General features: G+C 57.8%; 1 protein-coding gene across 1 annotated transcript in view; it reads left to right on the top strand.

The window, feature by feature from the left end:
- Positions 1-20,104, top strand: part of ercc1 (excision repair cross-complementation group 1) — a 37,436-nt gene that overhangs the window by 11,931 nt on the left and 5,401 nt on the right. Inside the window, exons 2-3 of the mRNA XM_078537178.1 lie at positions 17,839-17,915; positions 19,386-19,485. Coding sequence (XP_078393304.1) covers positions 17,839-17,915; positions 19,386-19,485 — 177 coding nt within the window. The remainder of the gene's footprint in view (positions 1-17,838; positions 17,916-19,385; positions 19,486-20,104) is intronic.

Raw genomic sequence — 20,104 nt, 5'->3', positions numbered from 1 at the left:
GTGCACGTGTGAGTGCGTGTCTGCGAGTGCGTGTCTGTGAGTGCACGTGTGTGAGAGCATGTGTGAGTGCGTCTGTGAGTGCACATGTGTGAGTGCGTGTCTGTGTGCACGTGTGTGTGTGTGTGTGCGAGTGCACATGTGTGTGTGTCTGTGAGTGCACGTGTGTGAGTGCATGTGTATGAGTGCGTGTCTTTGAGTACACATGTGCGAGTGCGTGTCTGCGAGTGCGTGTCTGCGAGTGCGTGTCTGCGAGTGCGTGTGTGCGAGTGCGTGTCTGCGAGTGCGTGTCTGAGAGTGCATGTGTGTAAGTGTGTGTCTGAGAGTGCACGTGTGTAAGTGTGTGTCTGAGAGTGCACGTGTGTGAGTGCGTGTGTGTGTGTATGTGAGTGCACGTGTCTGAGTGCACATGTGTCTGTGAGTGCGCGCCTGTGAGTGCGCGCCTGTGAGTGCGCGCCTGTGAGTGCGCGCCTGCGAGTGCGCGCCTGCGAGTGCGCGTCTGCGAGTGCGTGTCTGTGAGTGCAAGTGTGTGAGAGCGTGTCTGCGAGTGCACGCGTGTGAGTGCGTGTCTGCGAGTGCGTGTCTGCGAGTGCGTGTCTGTGAGTGCACGTGTGAGTGCGTGTCTGCGAGTGCGTGTCTGAGAGTGCATGTGTGTAAGTGAGTGTCTGAGAGTGCACGTGTGTAAGTGTATGTCTGAGTGCACGTGTGTAAGTGTGTGTCTGAGAGTGCACGTGTGTGAGTGCGTGTGTGTGTGTGTATGTGAGTGCACATGTGTCTGAGTGCACATGTGTCTGAGAGTGCACATGTGTCTGTGAGTGCACATGTGTCTGTGAGTGCACATGTGTCTGTGAGTGCACATGTGTCTGTGAGTGCACATGTGTCTGTGAGTGCACATGTGTCTGTGAGTGCGCGCCTGTGAGTGCGCGCCTGTGAGTGCGCGCCTGTGAGTGCGCGCCTGTGAGTGCGCGCCTGTGAGTGCGCGCCTGTGAGTGCGCGCCTGTGAGTGCGCGCCTGTGAGTGCGCGCCTGTGAGTGCGCGCCTGTGAGTGCGCGCCTGTGAGTGCGCGCCTGTGAGTGCGCGCCTGTGAGTGCGCGCCTGTGAGTGCGCGCCTGTGAGTGCGCGCCTGTGAGTGCGCGCCTGTGAGTGCGCGCCTGTGAGTGCGCGCCTGTGAGTGCGCGCCTGTGAGTGCGCGCCTGTGAGTGCGCGCGTGTGAGTGCGCGCGTGTGAGTGCGCGCGTGTGAGTGCGCGCGTGTGAGTGCGCGCGTGTGAGTGCGCGCGTGTGAGTGCGCGTCTGCGAGTGCGCGTCTGCGAGTGCGCGTCTGCGAGTGCGCGTCTGCGAGTGCGTGCGTGTCTGCGAGTGCGTGTCTGCGAGTGCACATGTGTGAGAGCATGTGTGAGTGCGTGTCTGCGAGTGCGTGTCTGAGAGTGCACGTGTGTAAGTGTGTGTCTGAGAGTGCACGTGTGTAAGTGTGTGTCTGAGAGTGCACGTGTGTGAGTGCGAGTCTGTGAGTGCACATGTGTGAGTGCGAGTCTGTGAGTGCACATGTGTGAGTGCGTGTGTGTGAGTGCACGCGTCTGAGTGCGTGTTTGTGAGTGCAAGCGTCTGAGTGCACGTGTGTGAGTGCGAGTCTGTGAGTGCACGTGTGTGAGTGCGAGTCTGTGAGTGCACATGTGTAAGTGCGTGTCTGTGAGTGCACGTGTGTCTGTGAGTGCACGTGTGTCTGAGTGCACGTGTGTATGTGAGTGCACATGTGTCTGAGTGCACGTGTGTGAGTGCGTGTCTGTGAGTGTGCGCGTGTGAGTGTGCGCGTGTGAGTGTGCGCGTGTGAGTGTGCGCGTGTGAGTGTGCGCCTGTGAGTGTGCGCCTGTGAGTGCGCGCCTGTGAGTGCGCGCCTGTGAGTGCGCGCCTGTGAGTGCGCGCCTGTGAGTGCGCGCCTGTGAGTGCGCGCCTGTGAGTGCGCGCCTGTGAGTGCGCGCCTGTGAGTGCGCGCCTGTGAGTGCGCGCCTGTGAGTGCGCGCCTGTGAGAGCGCGCCTGTGAGTGCGCGCCTGTGAGTGCGCGCCTGTGAGTGCGCGCCTGTGAGTGCGTGACTGTGAGTGCGTGTCTATGAGTGTGTGTCTGAGAGTGCACGTGTGTAGGTGTGTGTCTGAGATTGCACGTGTCTGCGAGTGCGTGTCTGCAAGTGCGTGTCTGCGAGTGCACGTGTGTCAGAGCATGTGTGAGTGCGTGACTGTGAGTGCACATGTGTGAGTGCGTGTCTGTGTGCACGTGTGTGTGTGTGTGTGTGTGTGTGTGCGCGAGTGCACATGTGTGTGTGTCTGTGTGCACGTGTGTGAGTGCATGTGTATGAGTGCGTGTCTTCGAGTGCACGTGCGCGAGTGCGTGTCTTCGAGTGCACGTGCGCGAGTGCATGTCTGCGAGTGCGTGTCTGCGAATGCGTGTCTGCGAGTGCGTGTGTGCGAGTGCGTGTCTGCGAGTGCGTGTCTGAGAGTGCACGTGTGTAAGTGTGTGTCTGAGAGTGCACGTGTGTAAGTGTGTGTCTGAGAGTGCACGTGTGTAAGTGTGTGTCTGAGAGTGCACGTGTGTGAGTGCGTGTGTGAGTGTGTATGTGAGTGCACATGTGTCTGAGTGCACATGTGTCTGTGAGTGCGCGCCTGTGAGTGCGCGCCTGTGAGTGCGCGTCAGTGAGTGCGCGTCAGTGAGTGCGCGTCAGTGAGTGCGCGCCTGTGAGTGCGCGCCTGTGAGTGCGCGCCTGTGAGTGCGCGCCTGTGAGTGCGCGCCTGTGAGTGCGCGCCTGTGAGTGCGCGCCTGTGAGTGCGCGCCTGTGAGTGCGCGCCTGTGAGTGCGCGCCTGTGAGTGCGCGCCTGTGAGTGCGCGCCTGTGAGTGCGCGCCTGTGAGTGCGCGCCTGTGAGTGCGCGCCTGTGAGTGCGCGCGTGCGAGTGCGCGTCTGCGAGTGCACGCGTGTGAGTGCGCGTCTGCGAGTGCAAGTGTGTGAGAGTGTGTCTGCGAGTGCACGCGTGTGAGTGCATGTCTGCGAGTGCGTGTCTGTGAGTGCACGTGTGTGAGAGCATGTGTGAGTGCGTGTCTGCGAGTGCGTGTCTGAGAGTGCATGTGTGTAAGTGAGTGTCTGAGAGTGCACGTGTGTAAGTGAGTGTCTGAGAGTGCACGTGTGTAAGTGAGTGTCTGAGAGTGCACGTGTGTAAGTGTGTGTCTGAGAGTGCACGTGTGTAAGTGTGTGTCTGAGAGTGCACGTGTGTAAGTGTGTGTCTGAGAGTGCACGTGTGTAAGTGTGTGTCTGAGAGTGCACGTGTGTAAGTGTGTGTCTGAGAGTGCACATGTGTGAGTGCGTGTGTGTGTGTGTATGTGAGTGCACATGTGTCTGAGTGCACATGTGTCTGTGAGTGCGCGCCTGTGAGTGCGCGCCTGCGAGTGCGCGCCTGCGAGTGCGCGCCTGCGAGTGCGCGCCTGCGAGTGCGCGCCTGCGAGTGCGCGCCTGCGAGTGCGCGCCTGCGAGTGCGCGCCTGCGAGTGCGCGCCTGCGAGTGCGCGTCTACGAGTGCAAGTGTGTGAGAGTGTGTCTGCGAGTGCACGTGTGTGAGTGCGTGTCTGCGAGTGCGTGTCTGTGAGTGCACGTGTGTGAGAGCATGTGTGAATGCGTGTCTGCGAGTGCGTGTCTGAGAGTGCATGTGTGTAAGTGAGTGTCTGAGAGTGCACGTGTGTAAGTGAGTGTCTGAGAGTGCACGTGTGTAAGTGTGTGTCTGAGAGTGCACGTGTGTAAGTGTGTGTCTGAGAGTGCACGTGTGTAAGCGTGTGTCTGAGAGTGCACGTGTGTAAGCGTGTGTCTGAGAGTGCACGTGTGTAAGCGTGTGTCTGAGAGTGCACGTGTGTAAGCGTGTGTCTGAGAGTGCACGTGTGTGAGTGCGTGTGTGAGTGTGTCTGTGAGAGTTTGTGTGAGTGCATGCCTGTGAGTGCACATGTGTGAGTGCGTCTGTGAGTGCGTGTGTGTGAGTGCACGCGTCTGAGTGCGTGTTTGTGAGTGCAAGCGTCTGAGTGCACGTGTGTGAGTACGAGTCTGTGAGTGCACGTGTGTGAGTGCGAGTCTGTGAGTGCACATGTGTGAGTGCACGTGTGTCTGTGAGTGCACGTGTGTCTGTGAGTGCACGTGTGTCTGAGTGCACGTGTGTATGTGAGTGCACATGTGTCTGAGTGCACGTGTGTGAGTGCGTGACTGAGTGCACGTGTGTCTGAGTGCACGTGTGTCTGTGAGTGCATGTGTGTGAGTGCACGCGTGTGAGTGCACGCGTGTGAGTGCGTGTCTGTGAGTGCACGCGTGCGAGTGCGTGTCTGTGAGTGCACGCGTGCGAGTGCGTGTCTGTGAGTGCACGCGTGCGAGTGCGTGTCTGTGAGTACACGTGTGTGTGTGTGTGTCTGTGAGTGCACGTGTGTGAATGCACATGTGTCAGTGCGTGTGTGAGTGTGTGTCTGTGAGTGAGTGTCTGAGTGCACAGGTGTGAATGCGTGTCGGTGAGTGTGTGTCTGTGAGTGCACGTGTGTGTGTGTCTGTGAGTGCACGTGTGTGAATGCGTGTCAGTGAGTGCACATGTGTGAATGCACATGTGTCAGTGCGTGTGTGAGTGTGTGTCTGTGAGTGAGTGTCTGAGTGCACAGGTGTGAATGCGTGTCGGTGAGTGTGTGTCTGTGAGTGCACGTGTGTGTGTGTCTGTGAGTGCACGTGTGTGAATGCGTGTCAGTGAGTGCACATGTGTGAATGCGTGTCTGTGAGTGCACATGTGTGAATGCGTGTCTGTGAGTGCACATGTGAGTGCGTGTCTGCGAGCGCGTGTCTGCGAGTGCACGTGTGTGAGTGCGTGACTGCGAGTGCGTGTCTGTGAGTGCACGTGTGCGATTGCGTGTCTGTGAGTGCACGCGTGCGAGCGCGTGTCTGTGAGTGCACACGTGTGAGCGCGTGTCTGCGAGTGCACGCGTGCGAGCGCGTGTCTGAGTGCACGCGTGCGAGCGCGTGTCTGTGAGTGCACACGTGTGAGCGCGTGTCTGCGAGTGCACACGTGTGAGCGCGTGTCTGCGAGTGCACGCGTGCGAGCGCGTGTCTGAGTGCACGCGTGCGAGCGCGTGTCTGCGAGTGCACGGGTGCGAGCGCGTGTCTGTGAGTGCACGGGTGCGAGCGCGTGTCTGTGAGTGCACGGGTGCGAGCGCGTGTCTGTGAGTGCACGGGTGCGAGCGCGTGTCTGTGAGTGCACGGGTGCGAGCGCGTGTCTGTGAGTGCACGCGTGCGAGCGCGTGTCTGTGAGTGCACGCGTGCGAGCGCGTGTCTGTGAGTGCACGCGTGCGAGCGCGTGTCTGAGTGCACGCGTGCGAGCGCGTGTCTGCGAGTGCACGCGTGCGAGCGCGTGTCTGCGAGTGCATGCGTGCGAGCGCGTGTCTGTGAGTGCACGCGTGTGAGCGCGTGTCTGTGAGTGCACGCGTGTGTGTGCGTGTCTGCGAGTGCACGCGTGTGAGTGCGTGTCTGCGAGTGCACGCGTGCGAGCGTGTGTCTGCGAGTGCACGTGTGCGAGTGCGTGTCTGTGAGTGCACGTGTGCGATTGCGTGTCTGTGAGTGCACGTGTGCGATTGCGTGTCTGTGAGTGCACGTGTGCGATTGCGTGTCTGTGAGTGCACGTGTGCGATTGCGTGTCTGTGACTGCACGTGTGCGATTGCGTGTCTGTGACTGCACGTGTGTGTGTGTCTGTGACTGCACGTGTGTGTGTGTCTGTGACTGCACGTGTGTGAATGCGTGTCTGTGAGTGCACGTGTGTGAGTGCGTGTCTGTGAGTGCACATGTGTGAGTGCGTGTCTGTGAGTGCACGTGTGTGAGTGCGTGTCTGTGAGTGCACGTGTGTGAGTGCGTGTCTGCGAGTGCACGTCTGTGAGTGCGTGTCTGCGAGTGCACGTCTGTGAGTGCATGTCTGCGAGCGCGTGTCTGCGAGTGCACGTGTGTGAGCGCGTGACTGCGAGTGACCGTGAGCGCGTGACCGTGAGCGCGTGTCTGTGAGTGCATGCGTGCGAGTGCGTGTCTGTGAGTGCACGCGTGCGAGTGCGTGTCTGTGAGTGCACGCGTGCGAGTGCGTGTCTGAGTGCACGCGTGCGTGTCTGTGAGTGCATGTGTGCGATTGCGTGTCTGTGAGTACACGTGTGTGTGTGTCTGTGAGTGCACGTGTGTGAATGCACATGTGTCAGTGCGTGTGTGAGTGTGTGTCTGTGAGTGAGTGTCTGAGTGCACATGTGTGAATGCGTGTCGGTGAGAGTGTGTCTGTGAGTGCACGTGTGTGAGTGCGTGTCTGTGAGTGCACGTGTGTGTGTGTCTGTGAGTGCACGTGTGTGAGTGCGTGTCTGCGAGCGCGTCTCTGCGAGTGCACGTGTGTGAGTGCGTGACTGTGAGTGCACGTGTGTGAGGGCGTGACTGTGAGTGCACGTGTGCGAGTACGTGACTGTCAGTGCACGTGTGCGAGTGCGTGTCTGTCAGTGCACGTGTGCGAGTGCGTGTCTGTCAGTGCACGTGTGCGAGTGCGTGTCTGTCAGTGCACGTGTGCGAGTGCGTGTCTGTCAGTGCACGTGTGCGAGTGCGTGTCTGTGAGTGCACGTGTGCGAGTGCGTGTCTGTGAGTGCACGTGTGTGAGTGCGTGTCTGTGACTGCACGCGTGCGAGTGCGTGTCTGTGAGTGCACGCGTGCGAGTGCGTGTCTGTGAGTGCACGCGTGCGAGTGCGTGTCTGTGAGTGCACGCGTGCGAGTGCGTGTCTGTGAGTGCACGCGTGCGAGTGCGTGTCTGTGAGTGCACGCGTGCGAGTGCGTGTCTGTGAGTGCACGCGTGCGAGTGCGTGTCTGTGAGTGCACGCGTGCGAGTGCGTGTCTGTGAGTGCACGCGTGCGAGTGCGTGTCTGTGAGTGAACACGTGCGAGTGCGTGTCTGTGAGTGCACGCGTGCGTGTCTGTGAGTGCATGCGTGCGATTGCGTGTCTGAGTACACGTGTGTGTGTGTGTCTGAGAGTGCACGTATGTGAATGCACATGTGTCAGTGCGTGTGTGTGTGTGTCTGTGAGTGAGTGTCTGAGTGTGCACGTGTGTGAGTGCGTGTCTGTGAGTGCACGTGTGTGAATGCGTGTCAGTGAGTGCACATGTGTGAATGCGTGTCTGTGAGTGCACATGTGTGAATGCGTGTCTGAGTGCACGTGTGAGTGTGTGACTGTGAGTGCACGTGTGTGAGTGCGTGTCTGCGAGCGCGTGTCTGCGAGCGCGTGTCTGCGAGCGCGTGTCTGCGAGCGCGTGACTGTGAGTGCGTGACTGTGAGTGCGTGACTGTGAGTGCGTGACTGTGAGTGCGTGACTGTGAGTGCGTGACTGTGAGTGCGTGACTGTGAGTGCGTGACTGTGAGTGCGTGACTGTGAGTGCGTGACTGTGAGTGCGTGACTGTGAGTGCGTGACTGAGTGCGTGACTGAGTGCGTGACTGTGAGTGCGTGTGTGAGTGCACGTGTGTGAGTGCACGTGTGTGAGTGCACGTGTGTGAGTGCACGTGTGTGAGTGCGTGTCTGTGAGTGCACGTGTGTGAGTGCGTGACTGTGAGTGCACGTGTGTGAGTGCACGTGTGTGAGTGCGTGACTGTGAGTGCACGTGTGTGAGTGCGTGACTGTGAGTGCGTGACTGTGAGTGCGTGACTGTGAGTGCGTGACTGTGAGTGCGTGACTGTGAGTGCGTGACTGTGAGTGCGTGTGTGAGTGCACGTGTGTGAGTGCACGTGTGTGAGTGCACGTGTGTGAGTGCGTGTCTGTGAGTGCACGTGTCTGTGAGTGCACGTGTGTGAGTGCGTGACTGTGAGTGCACGTGTGTGAGTGCGTGACTGTGAGTGCACGTGTGTGAGTGCGTGACTGTGAGTGCACGTGTGTGAGTGCGTGACTGTGAGTGCGTGACTGTGAGTGCGTGACTGTGAGTGCGTGACTGTGAGTGCGTGACTGTGAGTGCGTGACTGTGAGTGCGTGACTGTGAGTGCGTGACTGTGAGTGCGTGACTGTGAGTGCGTGACTGTGAGTGCGTGACTGTGAGTGCGTGACTGTGAGTGCGTGACTGTGAGTGCGTGACTGTGAGTGCGTGACTGTGAGTGCGTGACTGTGAGTGCGTGACTGTGAGTGCACGTGTGTGAGTGCACGTGTGTGAGTGCACGTGTGTGAGTGCACGTGTGTGAGTGCGTGACTGTGAGTGCACGTGTGTGAGTGCATCACTGAGTGCACGTGTGTGAGTACGTGACTGTGAGTGAACGTGTGCGAGTGCGTGTCTGTCAGTGCACGTGTGCGATTGCGTGTCTGAGTGCACGTGTGCGATTGCGTGTCTGAGTGCACGTGTGCGAGTGCGTGTCTGTGAGTGTACGTGTGCGATTGCGTGTCTGTGAGTGCACGTGTGTGTGTGTCTGTGAGTGCACGTGTGTGAATGCGTGTCTGTGAGTGCACATGTGTGAATGCGTGTCTGTGAGTGCACGTGTGAGTGCGTGACTGTGAGTGCACGTGTGTGAGTGCGTGTCTGCGAGCGCGTGTCTGCGAGTGCACGTGTGTGAGTCCGTGACTGCGAGTGCACGTGTGTGTGTGTGTGACTGAGTGCGTGACTGTGAGTGCGTGACTGAGTGCACGTGTGTGAATGCACGTGTGTGAGTGCACGTGTGTGAGTGCGTGACTGTGAGTGCACGACTGTGAGTGCACGTGTGTGAGTGCGTGACTGAGTGCACGTGTGCGAGTACGTGACTGTGAGTGCACGTGTGCGAGTACGTGACTGTGAGTGCACGTGTGCGAGTGCGTGACTGTGAGTGCACCTGCGCGAGTGCGTGTCTGTGAGTGCACCTGTGCGAGTGCGTGTCTGTGAGTGCACGCGTGCGATTGCGTGTCTGTGAGTGCACGTGTGTGTGTGTGTCTGTGAGTGCACGTGTGTGAATGCGTGTCTGAGTGCACATGTGTGAATGCGTGTCTGTGAGTGCACGTGTGAGTGCGTGACTGTGAGTGCACGTGTGTGAGTGCGTGTCTGCGAGCGCGTGTCTGCGAGTGCACGTTGTGAGTCCGTGACTGCGAGTGCACGTGTGTGTGTGCGTGACTGTGAGTGCGTGACTGTGAGTGCGTGACTGTGAGTGCGTGACTGTGAGTGCGTGACTGTGAGTGCATGTGTGTGAGTGCACGTGTGTGAGTGCACGTGTGTGAGTGCACGTGTGTGAGTGCGTGACTGTGAGTGCACGACTGTGAGTGCACGTGTGTGAGTGCGTGACTGAGTGCACGTGTGCGAGTACGTGACTGTGAGTGCACGTGTGCGAGTACGTGACTGTGAGTGCACGTGTGCGAGTGCGTGACTGTGAGTGCACGCGTGCGAGTGCGTGTCTGTGAGTGCACGCGTGCGAGTGCGTGTCTGTGAGTGCACGCGTGCGAGTGCGTGTCTGTGAGTGCACGCGTGCGAGTGCGTGTCTGTGAGTGCACGCGTGCGAGTGCGTGTCTGTGAGTGCAAATGTGTGAATGCGTGTCTGTGAGTGCACATGTGTGAATGCGTGTCTGTGAGTGCACATGTGTGAATGCGTGACTGTGAGTGCACGCGTCTGAGTGCGTGTCTGCGAGCCCGTGTCTGCGAGTGCACGTGTGAGAGTGCGTGACTGTGAGTGCACGTGTGTGAGTGCGTGACTGAGTGCACGTGTGTGAGTGCGTGACTGAGTGCACGTGTGTGAGTACGTGACTGAGTGCACGTGTGTGAGTGCGTGACAGTGAGTGCACGTGTGTGAGTGCACGTGTGAGTGCGTGACTGAGTGCACGTGTGTGAGTGCGTGACTGAGTGCACGTGTGTGAGTGCGTGACTGTGAGTGCACGTGTGTGAGTGCGTGACTGAGTGCACGTGTGTGTGTGTGACTGAGTGCACGTGTGTGAGTGCGTGACTGAGTGCACGTGTGTGAGTGCGTGACTGAGTGCACGTGTGTGTGCGTGACTGTGAGTGCACGTGTGTGAGTGCGTGACTGTGAGTGCACACATGTCAGTGCGTGTGAGAGTGCGTATCTGTGAGTGCGCGCGTCTGAGTGCGTGTTTGTGAGTGCACGCATCTGAGTGCGAGTCTGAGAGTGCGAGTCTGAGAGTGCGAGTCTGAGAGTGCGAGTCTGAGAGTGCGAGTCTGAGAGTGCGAGTCTGAGAGTGCGAGTCTGAGAGTGCGAGTCTGAGAGTGCGAGTCTGAGAGTGCGAGTCTGAGAGTGCGAGTCTGAGAGTGCGAGTCTGAGAGTGCGAGTCTGAGAGTGCGAGTCTGAGAGTGCGAGTCTGAGAGTGCGAGTCTGAGAGTGCGAGTCTGAGAGTGCGAGTCTGAGAGTGCGAGTCTGAGAGTGCGAGTCTGAGAGTGCGAGTCTGAGAGTGCGAGTCTGAGAGTGCGAGTCTGAGAGTGCGAGTCTGAGAGTGCGAGTCTGAGAGTGCGAGTCTGAGAGTGCGAGTCTGAGAGTGCGAGTCTGAGAGTGCGAGTCTGAGAGTGCGAGTCTGAGAGTGCGAGTCTGAGAGTGCGAGTCTGAGAGTGCGAGTCTGAGAGTGCGAGTCTGAGAGTGCGAGTCTGAGAGTGCGAGTCTGAGAGTGCGAGTCTGAGAGTGCGAGTCTGAGAGTGCGAGTCTGAGAGTGCGAGTCTGAGAGTGCGAGTCTGAGAGTGCGAGTCTGAGAGTGCGAGTCTGAGAGTGCGAGTCTGAGAGTGCGAGTCTGAGAGTGCGAGTCTGAGAGTGCGAGTCTGAGAGTGCGAGTCTGAGAGTGCGAGTCTGAGAGTGCGAGTCTGAGAGTGCGAGTCTGAGAGTGCGAGTCTGAGAGTGCGAGTCTGAGAGTGCGAGTCTGAGAGTGCGAGTCTGAGAGTGCGAGTCTGAGAGTGCGAGTCTGAGAGTGCGAGTCTGAGAGTGCGAGTCTGAGAGTGCGAGTCTGAGAGTGCGAGTCTGAGAGTGCGAGTCTGAGAGTGCGAGTCTGAGAGTGCGAGTCTGAGAGTGCGAGTCTGAGAGTGCGAGTCTGAGAGTGCGAGTCTGAGAGTGCGAGTCTGAGAGTGCGAGTCTGAGAGTGCGAGTCTGAGAGTGCGAGTCTGAGAGTGCGAGTCTGAGAGTGCGAGTCTGAGAGTGCGAGTCTGAGAGTGCGAGTCTGAGAGTGCGAGTCTGAGAGTGCGAGTCTGAGAGTGCGAGTCTGAGAGTGCGAGTCTGAGAGTGCGAGTCTGAGAGTGCGAGTCTGAGAGTGCGAGTCTGAGAGTGCGAGTCTGAGAGTGCGAGTCTGAGAGTGCGAGTCTGAGAGTGCGAGTCTGAGAGTGCGAGTCTGAGAGTGCGAGTCTGAGAGTGCGAGTCTGAGAGTGCGAGTCTGAGAGTGCGAGTCTGAGAGTGCGAGTCTGAGAGTGCGAGTCTGAGAGTGCGAGTCTGAGAGTGCGAGTCTGAGAGTGCGAGTCTGAGAGTGCGAGTCTGAGAGTGCGAGTCTGAGAGTGCGAGTCTGAGAGTGCGAGTCTGAGAGTGCGAGTCTGAGAGTGCGAGTCTGAGAGTGCGAGTCTGAGAGTGCGAGTCTGAGAGTGCGAGTCTGAGAGTGCGAGTCTGAGAGTGCGAGTCTGAGAGTGCGAGTCTGAGAGTGCGAGTCTGAGAGTGCGAGTCTGAGAGTGCGAGTCTGAGAGTGCGAGTCTGAGAGTGCGAGTCTGAGAGTGCGAGTCTGAGAGTGCGAGTCTGAGAGTGCGAGTCTGAGAGTGCGAGTCTGAGAGTGCGAGTCTGAGAGTGCGAGTCTGAGAGTGCGAGTCTGAGAGTGCGAGTCTGAGAGTGCGAGTCTGAGAGTGCGAGTCTGAGAGTGCGAGTCTGAGAGTGCGAGTCTGAGAGTGCGAGTCTGAGAGTGCGAGTCTGAGAGTGCGAGTCTGAGAGTGCGAGTCTGAGAGTGCGAGTCTGAGAGTGCGAGTCTGAGAGTGCGAGTCTGAGAGTGCGAGTCTGAGAGTGCGAGTCTGAGAGTGCGAGTCTGAGAGTGCGAGTCTGAGAGTGCGAGTCTGAGAGTGCGAGTCTGAGAGTGCGAGTCTGAGAGTGCGAGTCTGAGAGTGCGAGTCTGAGAGTGCGAGTCTGAGAGTGCGAGTCTGAGAGTGCGAGTCTGAGAGTGCGAGTCTGAGAGTGCGAGTCTGAGAGTGCGAGTCTGAGAGTGCGAGTCTGAGAGTGCGAGTCTGAGAGTGCGAGTCTGAGAGTGCGAGTCTGAGAGTGCGAGTCTGAGAGTGCGAGTCTGAGAGTGCGAGTCTGAGAGTGCGAGTCTGAGAGTGCGAGTCTGAGAGTGCGAGTCTGAGAGTGCGAGTCTGAGAGTGCGAGTCTGAGAGTGCGAGTCTGAGAGTGCGAGTCTGAGAGTGCGAGTCTGAGAGTGCGAGTCTGAGAGTGCGAGTCTGAGAGTGCGAGTCTGAGAGTGCGAGTCTGAGAGTGCGAGTCTGAGAGTGCGAGTCTGAGAGTGCGAGTCTGAGAGTGCGAGTCTGAGAGTGCGAGTCTGAGAGTGCGAGTCTGAGAGTGCGAGTCTGAGAGTGCGAGTCTGAGAGTGCGAGTCTGAGAGTGCGAGTCTGAGAGTGCGAGTCTGAGAGTGCGAGTCTGAGAGTGCGAGTCTGAGAGTGCGAGTCTGAGAGTGCGAGTCTGAGAGTGCGAGTCTGAGAGTGCGAGTCTGAGAGTGCGAGTCTGAGAGTGCGAGTCTGAGAGTGCGAGTCTGAGAGTGCGAGTCTGAGAGTGCGAGTCTGAGAGTGCGAGTCTGAGAGTGCGAGTCTGAGAGTGCGAGTCTGAGAGTGCGAGTCTGAGAGTGCGAGTCTGAGAGTGCGAGTCTGAGAGTGCGAGTCTGAGAGTGCGAGTCTGAGAGTGCGAGTCTGAGAGTGCGAGTCTGAGAGTGCGAGTCTGAGAGTGCGAGTCTGAGAGTGCGAGTCTGAGAGTGCGAGTCTGAGAGTGCGAGTCTGAGAGTGCGAGTCTGAGAGTGCGAGTCTGAGAGTGCGAGTCTGAGAGTGCGAGTCTGAGAGTGCGAGTCTGAGAGTGCGAGTCTGAGAGTGCGAGTCTGAGAGTGCGAGTCTGAGAGTGCGAGTCTGAGAGTGCGAGTCTGAGAGTGCGAGTCTGAGAGTGCGAGTCTGAGAGTGCGAGTCTGAGAGTGCGAGTCTGAGAGTGCGAGTCTGAGAGTGCGAGTCTGAGAGTGCGAGTCTGAGAGTGCGAGTCTGAGAGTGCGAGTCTGAGAGTGCGAGTCTGAGAGTGCGAGTCTGAGAGTGCGAGTCTGAGAGTGCGAGTCTGAGAGTGCGAGTCTGAGAGTGCGAGTCTGAGAGTGCGAGTCTGAGAGTGCGAGTCTGAGAGTGCGAGTCTGAGAGTGCGAGTCTGAGAGTGCGAGTCTGAGAGTGCGAGTCTGAGAGTGCGAGTCTGAGAGTGCGAGTCTGAGAGTGCGAGTCTGAGAGTGCGAGTCTGAGAGTGCGAGTCTGAGAGTGCGAGTCTGAGAGTGCGAGTCTGAGAGTGCGAGTCTGAGAGTGCGAGTCTGAGAGTGCGAGTCTGAGAGTGCGAGTCTGAGAGTGCGAGTCTGAGAGTGCGAGTCTGAGAGTGCGAGTCTGAGAGTGCGAGTCTGAGAGTGCGAGTCTGAGAGTGCGAGTCTGAGAGTGCGAGTCTGAGAGTGCGAGTCTGAGAGTGCGAGTCTGAGAGTGCGAGTCTGAGAGTGCGAGTCTGAGAGTGCGAGTCTGAGAGTGCGAGTCTGAGAGTGCGAGTCTGAGAGTGCGAGTCTGAGAGTGCGAGTCTGAGAGTGCGAGTCTGAGAGTGCGAGTCTGAGAGTGCGAGTCTGAGAGTGCGAGTCTGAGAGTGCGAGTCTGAGAGTGCGAGTCTGAGAGTGCGAGTCTGAGAGTGCGAGTCTGAGAGTGCGAGTCTGAGAGTGCGAGTCTGAGAGTGCGAGTCTGAGAGTGCGAGTCTGAGAGTGCGAGTCTGAGAGTGCGAGTCTGAGAGTGCGAGTCTGAGAGTGCGAGTCTGAGAGTGCGAGTCTGAGAGTGCGAGTCTGAGAGTGCGAGTCTGAGAGTGCGAGTCTGAGAGTGCGAGTCTGAGAGTGCGAGTCTGAGAGTGCGAGTCTGAGAGTGCGAGTCTGAGAGTGCGAGTCTGAGAGTGCGAGTCTGAGAGTGCGAGTCTGAGAGTGCGAGTCTGAGAGTGCGAGTCTGAGAGTGCGAGTCTGAGAGTGCGAGTCTGAGAGTGCGAGTCTGAGAGTGCGAGTCTGAGAGTGCGAGTCTGAGAGTGCGAGTCTGAGAGTGCGAGTCTGAGAGTGCGAGTCTGAGAGTGCGAGTCTGAGAGTGCGAGTCTGAGAGTGCGAGTCTGAGAGTGCGAGTCTGAGAGTGCGAGTCTGAGAGTGCGAGTCTGAGAGTGCGAGTCTGAGAGTGCGAGTCTGAGAGTGCGAGTCTGAGAGTGCGAGTCTGAGAGTGCGAGTCTGAGAGTGCGAGTCTGAGAGTGCGAGTCTGAGAGTGCGAGTCTGAGAGTGCGAGTCTGAGAGTGCGAGTCTGAGAGTGCGAGTCTGAGAGTGCGAGTCTGAGAGTGCGAGTCTGAGAGTGCGAGTCTGAGAGTGCGAGTCTGAGAGTGCGAGTCTGAGAGTGCGAGTCTGAGAGTGCGAGTCTGAGAGTGCGAGTCTGAGAGTGCGAGTCTGAGAGTGCGAGTCTGAGAGTGCGAGTCTGAGAGTGCGAGTCTGTCAGTGCGAGTCTGTCAGTGCGAGTCTGAGAGTGCGAGTCTGTCAGTGCGTGTCTGTGAGCGCACATGCGTGCGAGTGCGTGTCTGTGAGTACCCGCGTGCGAGTGCGTGTCTGTGAGTGCACGCGTGCGAGTGCGTGTCTGTGAGTGCACGCGTGCGAGTGCGTGTCTGTGAGTGCACGCGTGCGAGTGCGTGTCTGTGAGTGCACGCGTGCGAGTGCGTGTCTGTGAGTGCACGCGTGCGAGTGCGTGTCTGTGAGTGCACGCGTGCGAGTGCGTGTCTGTGAGTGCACGCGTGCGAGTGAGTGTCTGTGAGTGCACGCGTGCGAGTGCGTGTCTGTGAGTGCACGCGTGCGAGTGCGTGTCTGTGAGTGCACGCGTGCGAGTGCGTGTCTGTGAGTGCACGCGTGCGAGTGCGTGTCTGTGAGTGCACGCGTGCGAGTGCGTGTCTGTGAGTGCACGCGTGCGAGTGCGTGTCTGTGAGTGCACGCGTGCGAGTGCGTGTCTGTGAGTGCACGCGTGCGAGTGCGTGTCTGTGAATGCACGCGTGCGAGTGCGTGTCTGTGAATGCACGCGTGCGAGTGCGTGTCTGTGAGTGCACGCGTGCGAGTGCGTGTCTGTGAGTGCACGCGTGCGAGCGCGTGTCTGTGAGTGCACGTGTGTGAGTACACGTGTGAGTGCGTGTCTGTGAGTGCACGCGTGTGAGTACACGTGTGAGTGCGTGTCTGTGAGTGCACGCGTGTGAGTACACGTGCGAGCGCGTGTCTGTGAGTGCACGTGTGTGAGTACACGTGTGAGCGCGTGTCTGTGAGTGCACGTGTGTGAGTGCGACTCTGAGTGCACGTGTGAGTGTGTGTCTGTGACTGCGTGTGTGTGTGTCTGTGAGTGTTTGTGTGAGTGCGTGCGTGTGAGAGTGCGTATCTGTGAGTGCACGCGTCTGAGTGCATGTGTGTGAGTGCGAGTCTGAGAGTGCGTGTCTGTCAGTGCACGTGTGTCTGAGTGCACGTGTGTGAGTGCACGCGTCTGAGTGCACGTGTGTGAGTGCGTGTCTGAGAGTGCGTGTCTGTCAGTGCACGTGTGTCTGAGTGCACGTGTGTGAGTGCACGCGTCTGAGTGCACGCGTCTGAGTGCACGCGTCTGAGTGCACGCGTCTGAGTGCACGTGTGTGAGTGCGTGTCTGAGTGCACGTGTGTGAGTGCGAGTCTGAGAATGCGTGTCTGTGAGTGCGTCTGTGAGTGCGTGTCTGTCAGTGCACGTGTGTCTGTGAGTGCACATGTGTCTGAGTGCACGTGTGTGAGTGCGTGTCTGAGTGCACGTGTGCGAGTGCGTGTCTGAGTACACGTGTGCGAGTGCGTGTCTGCGAGTGCACGTGTGTGAGTGCGTGTCTGCGAGTGCGTGTCTGCGAGTGCGTGTCTGTGAGTGCACGTGTGTGAGAGCATGTGTGAGTGCGTGTCTGTGAGTGCATGTCTGAGAGTGCACGTGTGTAAGTGTGTGTCTGAGAGTGCATGTGTGTGAGTGCGACTCTGAGTGCACTTGTGTGAGTGTGTGTCTGTGACTGCATGTGTGTGTGTCTGTGAGTGTTTGTGTGAGTGCATGTCTGTGAGTGCACACGTGTGAGTGCGTGTGAGAGTGGGTATCTGTGAGTGCGTGTCTGAGTGCATGTGTGTGAGTGCGAGTCTGTCAGTGCACGTGTGTCTGTGAGTGCACGTGTCTGAGTGCGCGTGTGTGAGTGCGCGTGTGTGAGTGCGCGTGTGTGAGTGCGCGTGTGTGAGTGCGCGTGTGTGAGTGCGCGTGTGTGAGTGCGCGTGTGTGAGTGCGCGTGTGTGAGTGCGCGTGTGTGAGTGCGCGTGTGAGAGTGCGCGTGTGTGCGCGCGTGTGAGTGTGCGTGTGCGAGTGCGCGTCTGTGAGTGCACGTGTGTGAGAGCATGTGTGAGTGCGTGTCTGAGAGTGCACGTGTGTAAGTGTGTGTCTGAGAGTGCATGTGTGTGAGTGCGTGTGTGAGTGCGACTCTGAGTGCACGTGTGTGAGTGTGTGTCTGTGAGTGTTTGTGTGAGTGCATGTCTGTGAGTGCGTGCGTGTGAGAGTGCGTATCTGTGAGTGTGCGCGTCTGAGTGCGTGTTTGAGTGCATGTGTGTGAGTGCGAGTCTGAGAGTGCGTGTCTGTCAGTGCACGTGTGTCTGTCAGTGCACGTGTGTCTGTCAGTGCACATGTGTCTGAGTGCACGTGTGTCAGTGCGTGTCTGTGAGTGCATGTGTGTGAGTGCACGCGTGCGAGTGCGTGTCTGTGAGTGCACGTGTGCGAGTGCGTGTCTGTGAGTGCACGTGTACGAGTGCGTGTCTGTGAGTGCACGTGTACGAGTGCGTGTCTGTGAGTGCACGTGTGCGAGTGCGTGTCTGTGAGTGCACGTGTGCGAGTGCGTGTCTGTGAGTGCACGTGTGCGAGTGTGTGTCTGTGAGTGCACGTGTGCGAGTGCGTGTCTGAGTGCACGTGTGCGAGTGCGTGTCTGTGAGGGCACGTGTGTGAGTGCGTGTCTGTGAGTGCACGTGTGTGAATGCACGTGTCAGTTCATGTGTGTGTGTGTGTCTGTGAGTGCACGTGTGTGAATGCGTGTCAGTGAGTGCGTGTCTGAGTGCACGTGTGTGAATGCGTGTCTGAGTGCACGTGTGTGAGCGTGTGTCTGTGAGTGCACGTGTGTGAATGGACATGTGTCAGTGCGTGTGTGAGTGCATATCTGTGAGTGCACATGTGTGAATGCGTGTCAGTGAGTGCGTGTCTGTGAGTGCACATGTGTGAATGCGTGTCTGTGTGTGCACGTGTGAATGCGTGACTGTGAGTGCACATGTGTGAATGCGTGACTGTGAGTGCATGCGTCTGAGTGCGTGTCTGCGAGCGCGTGTCTGCGAGCGCGTGTCTGCGAGCGCGTGTCTGCGAGTGCACGTGTGTGAGTGCGCGTGTGTGAGTACGCGTGTGTGTGTGCGCGTGTCTGAGATTGCACGTGTGTGAATGAGTGTCTGAGATTGCACGTGTGTGAATGAGTGTCTGTGAGTACGTGTGTGCGACTGTGTGTGTGTGTGTGCGTGTCTGTAACTGTGGTGAGTGCCCAGGGGGCAGTGAATCTAAAACACGGTCCCCAAATGATCAAAATCATTCATTTTCAGAAAGATCCACACCAAGATCTCAAGGAACTGGCGAGAATAAGTCTCCTCGCGGATTGCACACTGATCCTGGCTTGGAGGTACAGCACGGGGTTAGATACAGAGTAAAGCTCCCTCTATACTGTCCCCATCAAACACTCCCAGGACAGGTACAGCACGGGGTTAGATACAGAGTAAAGCTCCCTCTATACTGTCCCCATCAAACACTCCCAGGACAGGTACAGTGCGGGGTTAGATACAGAGTAAAGCTCTCTCTACACTGTCCCCATCAAACACTCCCAGGACAGGTACAGCACGGGGTTAGATACAGAGTAAAGCTCCCTCTATACTGTCCCCATCAAACACTCCCAGGGCAGGTACAGCGCGGGGTTAGATACAGAGTAAATCTCCCTCTACACTGTCCCCATCAAACACTCCCAGGACAGGTACAGCACGGGGTTAGATACAGAGTAAAGCTCCCTCTACACTGTACCCATCAAACACTCCCAGGACAGGTACAGCACGGGGTTAGATACAGAATAATGCTTCTCTACGCTGTCGCCATCAAACACTCCCAGGACAGGTACAGCACGGGGTTAGATACAGAGTAAAGCTCCCTCTGCACCGTCCCCATCAAACACTCCCAGAACAGGTACAGCACGGGGTTAGATACAGAGTAAAGCTCCCCCTACACTGTCCCCATCAAACACTCCCAGGACAGGTACAGCACGGGGATAGATACAGAGTAAAGCTCCCTCTACACTGTCCCTATCAAACACTCCCAGGACAGGTACAGCATGGGATTAGATACAGAGTAAAGATCCCTCTACACTGTCCCCATCAAACACTACCAGGACAGGTACAGCACGGGTTTGGATACAGAGTAAAGCTCCCTCTACACCGTCCCCATCAAACACACCCAGGACAGGTACAGCACGGGGTTAGATACAGAGTAAAGCTCCCTCTACACCGTCCCCATCAAACACTCCCAGGACAGGTACAGCACGGGGTTAGATACAGAGTAAAGCTCCCTCTACACTGTCCCCATTAAACACTCCCAGGACAGGTACAGCACGGGGTTAGATACAGAGTAAATTTCCCTCTACACTGTCCCCATCAAACACTCCCAGGACAGGTACAGCACGGGGTTAGATACAGAGTAAAGCTCCCTCTACACTGTCCCCATCAAACACTCCCAGGACAGGTACAGCACAGGGTTAGATACAGAGTAAAGCTCCCTCTACACTGTCCCCATCAAACACTCCCAGGACAGGTACAGCACGGGGTTAGATACAGAGTAAAGCTCCCTCTACACTGTCCCCATCAAACACTCCCAGGGCAGGTACAGCACGGGGTTAGATACAGAGTAAAGCTCCCTCTACACTGTCCCCATCAAACACTCCCAGGACAGGTACAGCACGGGGTTAGATACAGAGTAAAGCTCCCTCTACACTGTCCCCATCAAACACTCCCAGGACAGTTACAGCACGGGGTTAGATACAGAGTAAAGCTCCCTCTTTTTTTTTTAAGAGTACAGGGGGACTGTTTAATTGCCTGTGTGTTTTGTCCAGTTCGGAGGAGGCCGGCCGATACCTGGAGACATACAAGGCGTACGAGAACAAATCCTCAGATATTTTGAAGGAGCGAGTGGAGAGTGACTATATCTCCAAGGTAGGTTTTGGCTGGCGGCTGCTTTCCTGTGGCCTGGGACCTCACAGATCGACAGTGAAACAGTTAGAGAGGTACAGAGACAGAGGGAAAGAGAGAGACAGAGAGACAGAGGGAGGGAGAGTGTGTGAGAGAGAGAGAGAGACTGAGACTAAGACTATGAGAGAGGGAGGGAGAGGGGCTGGGAGAGGGAGAGAGAGCGACAGACAGAGGGAGAGAGAGCGACAGACAGAGGGAGAGAGAGCGACAGACAGAGGGAGAGAGAGCGACAGACAGAGGGAGAGAGAGCGACAGACAGAGGGAGAGAGAGCGACAGACAGAGGGAGAGAGAGCGACAGACAGAGGGAGAGAGAGCGACAGACCGAGGGAGAGAGAGCGACAGACCGAGGGAGAGAGAGCGACAGACCGAGGGAGAGAGAGCGACAGACAGAGGGAGAGAGAGCGACAGACCGAGGGAGAGAGAGCGACAGACCGAGGGAGAGAGAGCGACAGACCGAGGGAGAGAGAGCGACAGACCGGGGGAGAGAGAGCGACAGACCGGGGGAGAGAGAGCGACAGACCGGGGGAGAGAGAGCGACAGACCGGGGGAGAGAGAGCGACAGACCGGGGGAGAGAGAGCGAC

This window comes from Cetorhinus maximus, unplaced genomic scaffold, assembly GCF_964194155.1.
Source record: "Cetorhinus maximus unplaced genomic scaffold, sCetMax3.hap1.1 HAP1_SCAFFOLD_2024, whole genome shotgun sequence".
NCBI lineage: Eukaryota > Metazoa > Chordata > Chondrichthyes > Lamniformes > Cetorhinidae > Cetorhinus > Cetorhinus maximus.
This window is presented reverse-complemented; position numbering and strand designations above follow the sequence as displayed.